General features: G+C 38.5%; 1 protein-coding gene across 1 annotated transcript; it reads left to right on the top strand.

Annotated features, from left to right (window-relative positions):
• Nucleotides 1–9535: 9535 nt before the first annotated feature.
• Nucleotides 9536–11713, top strand: LOC103151835 (tripartite motif-containing protein 16-like). The gene has a single exon (XM_007572069.2). It carries the CDS (start codon nucleotides 9573–9575, stop codon nucleotides 11262–11264), a length of 1692 nt encoding a protein of 563 aa, XP_007572131.1. The 5' UTR covers nucleotides 9536–9572; the 3' UTR covers nucleotides 11265–11713.
• Nucleotides 11714–12410: the final 697 nt, after the last annotated feature.

The following is a 12410-nucleotide window of genomic DNA, read 5'->3' as shown; positions in this document are numbered from 1 at the left end:
GATATGACTTTATTTTATTATTTAACTGAAAATATGATTCACTTTTAAGGGTAAAACACATAAGACACAAAACTTATATTATTCTGTTGAAGCACCATTACACTGGAAAACAACATTCACACAGCAAAAGTACAAACTGCAGTGAAGTACATGAATTGTTGTGTTGGATGATTGTTGTGCTGAAAGCTACAAACTGTTTGAACTGCTGTGTTTGGCAACATAAACACATTTTCTAGAAAACTTGACATGTTTAAAAAAAAACGTGTAAAAACTAGCAGCATTCCAATACGAATGTGTATGAAATGTTTTCCATATTCCACTAGTGTAAAAAAACAAACAGTTTTGCAATAAATCAAACTGGAATTAATGATTTATGATGATAGTTTCATGCTAATTGTTTTTTGTTAAGTAGTTGGTTCACTTCCTATCTGATAATGTCGCCACAAAAGTCTAAGGGTAAAATACTGTTACAAATAACTTTTTTCAGAGAAATAAATTGGTTATTTATTAATCTTTAAGGGTCGTTACTTTACAGCAACATTCTGAAAACTAACAGCATATGAATAAATTAAGCGCAATATGATAAAACACTGTTTAAAATCAAAAGCAGAGACAAACAGGAAGAGGTCTATATAACAGTATGCACAGAAAATAGCGCAACTGATCTAAATTATAACATCCATCATCTCATATGCACAATAAATTATGCAAATGAAATTTATTTTCAATCAAATTTGAAAAAATATCAGAATGATTTAGTCAAAAATGAATCACTTCTTCAAAAAAATACTGTAAAAATCTTCTAAACTCCAAAGTTTTAGCTTTTTTCCTCTTCATCTGAACCTTGTAGAGACGATTAGTGAACATCACCTCCCTGCTGTATTTTTATAACATATGATGTGGAAAAATCAAACAGCTCATGTCCAACACCAGGAGTGTCCAAAGTCAGTCCTGAAGCTGCGGTGTTCTGCATGGTTCAGGTTTTTTCTCCTGGTTTATCAAACCTGAATCAAACTCTGGGAAATTATCAGAACTTCATGTTCTGATTAAATCCTCCGAGGATTTAGTCAGACCGTTTGAATCTTCTATTTTGGAGCGGAGACAACAACATCTAAAATCATCAGATCATTGGCAGACCACTGGAGGACCAGATCTGGACACCCAGACCCTACACCAGCTCAGTCCCACACACACACACACCGTCACACTCACACTGTGGCTCCCTCTGAGGCTCCTCCAAAAGTCCAGGATGCTGACCTTGTCATCAGAATGCAATGACCCTCAAGCAGCAAATAATGAGAGGTTTGACACCATAAAGTGCTGAGATAATGGAAGGTGGCAGCCGGGGCGGCCACAGGAATGCTGTCCAAGCATTCTGCTCATATTCCAGGGTTTCTTTGGGTGTACAGTAGCAATATGGTTCAATAATAAAGCTGCAACCTGGTTTTATAAAGCAAAGTGTAGCATGAGGGTACTCTGTGTGTGAAAATGTACAGATCTTTAACTTAAATGTTTCCAAATGATTAGTTTGTTTAGAACAAAACATCAGAACATCAATAATCTAATTGTCAGATTAAATGGCATTCTTAACTTTTAGGATATAATAGGCATAGAGCTGTTTGAAACAGATATGTCTTCTGATTCATCCTGCTTCAGCTCAAGTGTTTTTCATAATCAAAGAAGTATTAGTAAAATACATCATGAGTATATACCAGAAATATGATCTGATTCCATGAGAATGAATCTATCCAAACCAGCCTGATAACACTGGGTTACAAAAATGTATTTTTTATAAGTTGTCTATTTTTTTAACTGAATTAGGACTATTTTGCACCACTGAATCAAAAAATGACATTGATTTTTCCCAATCGAGTCAGATTTTTATTCTAATTTGATTTGGAGAAATCTGATCTTCTGACTAAATTGATGACATTTTTATGACTTTATCAGTTAGTTTCTGTTAATATTTCTCATCCCAAAAAAGTTTTAGGAGAGAAAAAATTGTTTTCTAACAGAATTTAATAATTACATGTTACAGACTTGGATTTCTGTAAATTGAGTAATAAAACATTGATAAGGGTAAGAACATGTGAATTGAAAATTATGTCTTCTTTGTGCAAAATTCATTGCATAAACTTAAGTTTCTTTGAACGCCTCGTATGCTCAGCAGCAGGGATTTCTCTCTTCTGAGTTCAGCAGTAATCAGCATCATCACTGCACCCCAACATCCAAAACTAATACGTAGCACAGTTCAGATTGAACAAAACCAATGTGATTTTTGGATTCAGCACATCAGAATTACCATAAAACAGTTGAAAAACAAAACAACCCAGACAATTATTTTTGGCTGTTGACCAATGTCATATGTGTGACGATCTGTGTTTTTGTGTATTTATTTCTTGGTTTTTTCTGTGTCCTTGTTCCCTCGTGACTCTCTGTGATGTCATGTCCTCCCTGTTGATTGATCCCAGCTGTGTCTAGTTTTCCTGATTACCCTCCCTGTGTATTTAAACCCACCTGTTGTCTTTGTCTCTTGTCAGGTCCTTGTCTAATGTCAGTTGTTGTTGTTAAGAGTGTCGGCTCTCCAGTAGAACTGCTTAAGTCCTGGTTAGCTTGTTCCATGTTCAGTCTTTTGTCAGTTGCTATCGGTATTTAGCTGTGTGCTGTTCTCTCTGCCGTGCCGCCTGTTTTTGGACTGTTTGAGCATTTCATCATTTTCTTCACAACCTGCGTCTCTGCGTTCATCCTCACCATCTCCAGAGCTCTTTCACAGAGCTCTGGAGGAATTTTTTTGTCAAGTGAATAATACTTCAAATCTAGTCGTAAATGTTTTTCCTTGCAGTAGCAGCACTAAGCCATCACCAGGCCACATTGTCCTTTTCATTTCACCCTTTTCCAGTTGTTTGTTTTGCCAGGTTTGTCCATTAAAGCTTCTCTTTAGCTGACACAATGAAAGCCTTCTGGAGTTTAAGGTCTAGAGTTTCGGGTCTTCAAATCCAGGCCTCGGGGGCTGGTGTCCTGTAACTTTAGATGTGTCGATACTTCAACTCACTTGAGTCAAATAATGAGATCATTAGCAGGATTCCAGAGGAGTTGACTAGAGATCATTGAGTCATTTCATCCAGGTGTGTTGGAGCAGGGACCAGGTGTCCACCTGAAATCTTGCTAAGCCCAGTGCTAGTGGGCGCTAGGTTCGACCACCGTTCGCCCGCCATGTTTTTGTGCCAATAAATGTTAAAAAGTTACAAAAATTTGGAAGTGCATGAGCAGGCATCATGATTTGGAATTGATACTGTGAGGTCAAAGGGCAGGTGTAGGGATGGTGCGACTGGTACAAACCCCCTTGTGCCCAGATCAACGTGTCAATTATAAACCTAGCTTAATCCATCTTTACTGTTACTGGTGTATAAAAAAACCCTAAACAAACAAAGCTTAGCCTGGTGGGGGAGCAAGTAAAGCCTGGTTATGAATGCATATTAATGATAACTTAAACTTTGAGATGTTCATCCTGCATAGGTTACACAAGTTGGCAAATATGAATTGTTTTGGCTCGCCAACAAGCTTGTTGTTAATGCTTTGCAGCACTTGTGTGATTTTAGAACCTCAGCAAATAAGTCATAAACAGGACACAGTCCAAAGCACAACTCTTATCTAGAGTTGTGCCAGGCAAGTAAAGCCTGGTAGCCTGCCAGGCTGATAATACACTGAGACAAACCTTGAGGGACACATCTAACATTTTCATTTCCGTTGCTGTTTAGGATCAGCTGTCAGATGACCTACCAATCAGTTTCATTGAATTTTTTGTGAAATTAGGAAACAAATTTCTCTGTCAACGTCTACCTTCATTCTGCTACATCAGCAAACTGAGATCTGGTACTTCATACACCTTGTGCATCTCAAACTTGGCCTTCAACAAGTACAGAGGACTCCATGGCACTTCACACTACATTCAGTCATTCATTCACTCATACATTCATATGCTGTTGGTGGGGAGGTACATTGTTGCCACAGTGATGGTGCCTTGCAGCAGGGCCACAGGGCCACAAGGCCCACTGGTTCCACCTTCAGGTAAGGCTGGTGGAGTATCTTGCTCAAGACCAGCAACACTGGCAAACAGGTGAATTGCCATTGGGTTGAGATGTGGACATTAAAGTAATCAGTTTGCCAGGCATTAGAGACACTTCTCTATTTTCTTTTATGTTTTTCTGTAATTATTTAATTGAAATGAATGCATTCAGAATTTTGCCAACTTGTTTCCTAATTATCTTTGCTTATTAAACTCAAATGTTTGCAGACTCCAGCAAAAATAAAGAAACATGATGCATCACTGTACCAACATCTCAGAGGACAATGTAGATGTTATTTTATTTTTCTGCAATTTCTGAACAGACTGAAGCTAAAGTAAAATACTTTTAATATGTACTTCTGGGAATCCTGGCCAATCGATCAATTAATCTAGTTTATTTGTACAGTATATTTCTACAAGTTAGTTCAAGATGTTTTACATCATAAAATCATCATTCAGTTACAGATTGTGAAACTAGTAACAAACATTACATTTTGTTGAGTGCCATGATTAAAATCATCAATACAAATCAAATATGTTGGTCATTGGTCCATTTATTATGGATCAAAAGTAACTCTAACCATGGGTTTTTAGCTTTAATTCAGAGGAACTGTGTTACAGCTGTTTTGGAATTTTCTTGAAGTTTGTTCCAGATTTGAGGCACATAGAAGCTGAACGCTGCTTCAAATGTCTTTTACTGGTGAAGATTTCAGTTCGAGTAGAATATTCTAAATGCCCTTCTGATCCCATCCAGGTGGATGGGCTCATATTATTCCACTTGATTGATGTTTTCTAGTCTAATATATGGTCATATGATGTCCAACATAACTATTTCTGTCTGTGTTTGAATATTTTCACTCGTAAAATGAAGGAACGTCTCTGTGTGAGTGTTTGATTCCTTTGGTGCTAGCCTCTGATCGATCTCTGCAGGGCCTTGGGTCGCTGTTTCCTGCAACTTTTTCTGGCCAGTGTCCTGGATTATCCCTTTATGCATCACGGCGTGGAGCACTGCTGGCAATATTTTTTACTCTGGGGCTTTGTGCTCCGGCCTCATAAATGGATGGTCTGCCTCCCCCCAGATTATTGATCTAGATAAGAGTTGTGCTTTGGACTGCGTCCTGTTTATGACTTCTTTGCTGAGGTTCTAAAGTCACACAAGTGCTGCAAAGCATTAACAACAAGCTTGTTGGCGAGCCAAAACAATTCATATTTGCCAACTTGTGTAACCTATGCAGGATGAACATCTCAAAGTTTAAGTAATCATTAATATGCATTCATAATTTACTACATGCATTGGTCTTATGCTGCATTTCAACTTCCCTGGAGTTTGATTTGAAATTATTTTTATTCAACCAAAAAGTTTTTATCTAAATTAGATGTCTCGGAAGATGAAAGTATATACATTTTGAAAAAAAAAAACTCCCTTCTACACATTTCATAAAATATATTGCTTGTCAAAAATTATTGCTATTCTCAATGATCAATGGAAAAATCTTTTTTAGCGTTACAGCAGCCAAATGTTTCTCAAAACTCCTAACAAGCATTTTGCATGTTACAAATCTGTTGTCTAATGTTACATCATTACATTTAAATTAATTTCTAAAGTTATTTGTTGTAGTTTCTTTCTATGCATGGATTACTTGAGTGGTTACCAACACCTGGTGAAGAATTAATACCAGTAGCACCTTTAGAGATATGTTTACTATGAAGCATTGTAATGGATTCAATACTTATTTTCCCTGATGTATAAGGCCCCTCTGCTGATCCATCTTCTGTGTCTGACTCATCATATCTGACTTGTCTGTCCATCTTCATGAACAATCATAAAGGTCATTAAAACCTAAAAAAGAAATAAAATGTTGATGAAACTGCCAGTATCCTGTGGATCCACCAGCATTGATACAGATAAGACCATCACAAAGTTAACACTGGGACGTACAAGACAAAAACATCTACACACACGCACATGTTTGTGATATGTTTGTCAGACTATCTTTGAGGGGACTTTCCCTCAAAGAAACTTAGGCTCATTTCTACAACCTAACCGTCACCCTAACACCTAACCATTACATACCTAACTCTAAGATGTAAAGTCTCCTGTTTTAAATATGTTCTCTAATCATTGGGAGATAAGTAGGAATGATGAGAAGGAAGTGCTACCTCAGCAGTTAGGGTATTTTTCACTGGAAGATATTAACGCTGGGTCACTGCTTACTGATGGAGAGACAGAATGTTGAATGTTTGCATATGATAAGTAGTTAGATAGAGGATGGTGCTTGTGTGAATGGTTCATGTAAATGCATTGATTCATCAATCAAAACACAGCAAGGAGATGAACTGAATTATTTCTGAGTATGTTCTGTTAACTTTTTTCTTTTGTTTTCAAATTTTGTTGCCTATTTTATTAAATCCCAACTTTCATTTGTACAACTAGTGGTTGGCCAAGTGGTTCCAGGAACTTCGACTCAAACATGTTTTCACGTGTCACCAGAGGTGTTTGTGTGCATGTGTGTGCATGTGTGTGTGTTCAGCTCTGAAGTGGTGTGTGTGTCTGCATGTCATGGCATTCTGCATCGTCATCAATGCAGCCATCCCACCACAGCAGAGCTCATTTATAAAAGAACCAACCAGCCCAGATTCACCACCCGCCTGCCTGTATATGTGTGTGTGTGTATGTGCGTGCGTGCGTGCGTGTGTGTGTGTGTGCGTGTAGGTGTGTGTGTGTGTGTGTATGTGTGTTCTACCATCCCAGATTTACAGCACATCCCCTCATTCATCATGAGAGATACAGAAGGATCAGGAGGGGAAATGAAAGGAAGACAGATAGTGCAGTCTGTGTCTTCCTCTTGCTCTGAGCAGTATGGAACACATATTAAATTACTTTTGCTACTAATTTAGTCATTTTTTTATGCAACTGGAATCCTTCCTCTGTAGTTCTTGTGTTACAATTTCATCTGGAAGGTCACGAGGTTTCGATATTCAAGTAGGCATTAACACTGTGTGCAATGCATCAAGATCCATCTGCATTGATCCAAAGTAATGTGGCATGAGGGGGTCAAATTTGACAAACTGCTGTTTTACTGAGCTGTAGAAACTTATCTGGTCTGTAGAATTAAGAACCTCAATGACAAAACGAAGTAGGTTGAATGATTTCAAAAAACAAAACCTCTTGCTCCAAACTCAAGTGACTAAAAAACATGAGAAGCAAAAACAATGACATGCATCAGTCTGGAAATGGTTACAAAGCCTTTTCTAAAGTTTGGGACTCCTACAATACACAGTAAGATGCATTACCTATGATGAGAGTAAACATGGATCAGTGATGAACCTTCCCAGTGATGGCCAATTGACTCTATCACGAGTTCAAAACAGAACCCAGAGCATGATGTAAAGCAATGCAGGTCTCACTTGCTTCAGACTGAGCAAAGAACACATCTGTAGAGTTTCAAAGCAAACCACCAAAAAAAGGACCACATTACATTTTCCATAGAACATGTTGATAATCCAAAAGATTTAGGAAGATATTCTGTGACAATATTCTGAGACAATGATGGATCATTTTAGAAGTGCTAGTCTAATCTGATCCCTGCATATCCAATGGTAACACATCTAGTTTAGAGGACTCTAAATCACTTTACACTACATTCAGTCATTCACTGATTCATAGATATACAGTCACACATTGACAGTAATGAGCTACATTGTAGCCACAGCTGCCCTGTGACAGATTGACAGAAGTGAGGCCACATCAAGGTGGGTGGAATGTCTTACCCAATGACACAATGACTGAGACAGAAAGAGTGGGGTTTCAAACTGGCAACACACCAGTTACAGGACCAACCCTGGCTCCGGACAAGTTTAACAGGGGGGAGCATCAGTTTATTTTGAGGGGGCAAAATGAATCTACGTAGCAATAATAGCAATTTTACTCAAGTAAAAGAAAAAGGTACAATGCAGTAAAACTACTTTTATAAGTACCTTTATTCCAAAAAAGTTACTCAAGTGAATGTAACAAGTACTGTCCACTTTTGAACATAGACAACACCATTAGCCTACAGGCTACTTGTTAACAAGCGTGCTGTATTGGTATTATCTAGTCATCTTTTAGCTAACATTACCTGTATCCAACAGCTTTACTCAACTCAGACGGTTAGTTGGGGAAAAAACAGTGCAAAGTTCTTTGCGTTTTGCTGCATGATTCTAAAACAACTGAGCAGCTCTGCAAAGCAGCAGCAGGTCTCCTTCACTGCTGCACATCTGTAAACCCAGTGCGAGTATCTTAGCGCTCATGGTGCATTTAAAGGCGGCTTGGAAAAGCAGGTTACGACATGTTAACAACAGATTAAACAGTTTTAACTGCTGAAAAAAAGTGACAGAAGGCACAGTTATGGGAAGTGCAGAAGCCCCTACTGTATCAAATCCATATAGAAATAAGAGAGTTGGCCACTCCTCTTATACCCTCAGGGGGTATAAATAAATTTAAACTTAACATTTTGGGCAAAACCTTTATGCGGAATAGTTTTTGAAAGATCAAAGCCTCTTTTAGCGGATAATAAAAAAATAAAAAAAAATTTAAAGGCACGTGGAGCCTTTGTTTACAGAGCGAGCCGAGGTCCCGGCAGCTGGACCCACTGGTGGGTCCGTCGGGTTCTAGGGGTTAAGGTAAAAACAACAAACAGCTTCCAGTCCAGGGGGGGAGCAGACTCTGTGGACAGACAATCCCCGCCAATGCTGCCGGGCCTGTAAAGGACTAACACCTACCACCGTCGCCATAGTTGCTCCAGAAACTATGGCGACTAAATTGTGTTACTGTTTTCACAGTACTGAAAACAGTAACACACTACAGTAGTGTGTATTCTGTGAGCCATGCTGACTCTGTACACACTGTCGGCAGATGGTTGAGATTTCATAGAGGGTACTGACTGCATTAATTTCTTGTTGAAGTGAAGACCTCACTGATATCTACATGACAGAGTCTCTAATGAGGAGGTGAGGTTATCCACAGGCAGAGACTGTTGTTCAATACATTCATTTTTGTCTTTCTTTTCAGATGGAGGTGGAGCAAAAAGAAACTTTTTGACATCTTTTTTTGAGGATTGTGAAGAGGGGTAGGTAGCTGAGTGTGGTCGTTTGCTGATAAAGGATCTGCTCAGCATGAAATAGACGATCAGCCAGAGGAGCGCTGAAGCAGAATAACGTAGAGCTGAAGCAGATAGTCAAACACACACACACACACACACACACACACACGCACACACACACACACACACACACACACACACACACACACACACACGCCACAAAGCTCTTTCTGAACTCACCAGTCTGCTAACTCCTCCTACTGCTGCTCCTTATCAACACATTTCTTTGTTCCCTCCCTTCAGATCAGTGGTTGGTCTAACGAATCACAGGCCTCCATACTTGAAGCAACATGTCATCTTTAGAGCATAGTTCAGTTTCATTTATGAGGGAGTGAAACTCACAGTTATTCTCACTGAGAGGAGAAATGGCGCAGAAAGGAGTTCAGATGGACCGTGAAAGATTCTCTTGTTCCATCTGCTTGGATCTACTGAAGGATCCGGTGACTACAGCCTGTGGACACAGCTACTGTATGAACTGTATTAAATACTTCTGGGATGGAGAGGAACAGAAAGGAACCTACAGCTGCCCTCAATGTAGAGAGACCTTCAGACAGAGGCCTGTCTTGAAGAAACACACCCTGTTAGCAGAGTTAATGGAGGACCTGAAGAAAAGCAGAGCCAAAGCTTCTCCAGCTGACCACTGCTATGCTGGACCTGGAGATGTGGCCTGTGGTGTCTGCACTGGGAGGAAGATGAAAGCTACAAAGTCCTGTCTGGTTTGTCTGGTTTCTTACTGTGAGAATCATCTCCAACCTCACTACAATGTTCCTGTTTTAAAGAAACACAAGCTGGTGGATCCCTCTGAGAATCTTCAGCAGAACATCTGCTCTCGTCATGATGAGGTGATGAAGATTTTCTGTCGTACTGATCAGCAGTGTATCTGTTATCTCTGCACTATGGATGAGCATAAAGGCCATGAAACAGTCCCAGCTGCAGCAGAAAGAGATGAGAAACAGAAGGAGCTCCAGGTGAGTCGACAACAAATCCAGAAGAGAATCCAGGACAGAGAGAAAGATGTGAAGCTGCTTCAACAGGAGGTGGAGGCCATCAATGTCTCTGCTGATAAAACAGTGGAGGACAGTGAGAAGATCTTCACCGAGTTGATCCATCTCTTCCAGAAAAGAAGCTCTGAGGTGAAGCAGCAGATCAGATCCCAGGTGGCAGCTGAAATGAGTCGAGTCAAATATCTCCAGGAGAAGCTGGAGCAGGAGATCACTGAGCTGAAGAGGAAAGACGCTGAGCTGGAGCAGCTCTCACACACAGAGGATCACAACCAGTTTCTCCTCAGATACCCCTCACTGCCAGCACTCAGTGAGTCTACATGCTCATCCAGCATCATAGTTCGTCCTCTGAGATACTTTGAGGATGTGACACCCGCTGTGTCAGAGCTCAGAGATAAATTACAGGAAGTCCTGAGAGACTCATGGACAAACATCCAACTGACGATCACAGAGGTGGATGTTCTACTGTCAGAACCAGAACCTAAGACTAGAGCTGGTTTCTTAAAATTTACTAAAACAATAACTCTGGATCCAAACACAGCAGGCAATTATGTGTCATGTAATTGGGACAAAAAAGCAACATTAGAGAAAGAAAAACAGGTTTGTCCTTATCATCCAGACAGATTTACTTGTTCTCAGGTTCTGAGTAAAGAAAGTCTGACTGGACGTTGTTACTGGGAGGTGGAGAGAAAAGGAAAAGAAGTCGATGTAGCAGTTTCATACAAGAATATCAGCAGATCAGGAGATAAAAGTGATTTTCGATACAATGATAAATCTTGGTCATTATATTGTGACGGAGACAGTTACATATTGTATCACAACAATGATAAAACCAAACTGTCAGGTCCAGTTTCCTCCAAAGTCGGAGTGTACCTGGATCACAAAGCAGGTATTCTGTCTTTCTACAGCATCTCTAAAACCATGACTCTCCTCCACAGAGTCCAGACCACATTCACCCAGCCGCTACATGCTGGAATTTCACTTTATAACTATGGAGACTCAGCTGAGTTCATTAAACCTAGACAGACAGAAGGGAATTCATGTTCAATTGGTTAAAATGTGTATTTTAGTTTCAGTCCATCTGGTTTTCATCTTTATTGCTTGGTTATTTCTTCACTGGTCTTTATGGTGATACTTTATCTGGTTTGCTGTTGGTGGAGTTTATTTGGGAGCTACCTTTACTGCATTGTAGGTAAAATAATGTCAACCACAGCTGCTGGTATTTTATTATAAATTGGAGATATTTTTTTTTTACTGTGTGGTTTTTGTTTATCTATGGAGGCTATCACTTCTTAGGATATTTTTTATTCACTTCTACTGATTATATTTACATTGATTTATTTTTCAGAACAAAATTGTTGTTGGAACTGATGTCCAGATGAGATAATTATAAATCAATCAGTTACAAAGTTAATGCTTTGAAAGTCAAATCCTGAGAATGTTTTGGATTTCTCTATTAATTTGTTGTTTAGACGTTAATCATTAGATCTTTTTAAGCTTTGCTTTAGTTTTTTGTTCTGCTTTTAATTTTGTTTAATTCTTTTAAAATATTGTTTTATTTTTCATGTTAGTTTTAGGTGCTCTTTTAGACTTGTTTAGAAATGCAGTAACTTGATGTTTTCTTTTATGTTTGCATATTTTTCTTGTGAATGATGTACATTTTAATGTTTTTAAATTGAATATGTCTACATATAGATCTTTATTATAAGTTTGGCTGTAACTTTTGTTTCTAAACTCTATCATTTATATCACAATTTTTACATTTTTTTCCACTAACCATGTTAATAATGAATAAAATCTGATTGAATTATGGAAACCTGTCTTTATGTCTCATTAAATATTATTTTTAATTTCTATTAAACTGATAGCACAGAACTCTGACTCTAGGTCAGATTCTAGACTGTTTTAAAGCTCTTCACCATAATTTCACACTGAACTAAAATAATATTAGGCTACAAATCAATGTAATGCCTCTTAGTTTGTAATACTCATCAACCTTTTATTTAGTTGCATATTTCTACATGGTAAAAGTATTGCTATTTAAATCCGTGATCTCATTCTACCACCTTAGAACTTAAGGTCCTCATTTTTAAAATAAAATGAGGACCTTAAGTCCTCATACTTTAACACTTATCTTAAGTGTTAAAGTAATATTTAATAAGTGATATTTCAACACATTTTAAGACGCAACATTTAAGTGTT

Source organism: Poecilia formosa, unplaced genomic scaffold (genome assembly GCF_000485575.1).
Source record: "Poecilia formosa unplaced genomic scaffold, Poecilia_formosa-5.1.2 Scaffold294, whole genome shotgun sequence".
Lineage (NCBI taxonomy): Eukaryota > Metazoa > Chordata > Actinopteri > Cyprinodontiformes > Poeciliidae > Poecilia > Poecilia formosa.
Note: the sequence above shows the minus strand (reverse complement) of the source record. Positions and strands in the feature narration are given on the sequence as shown.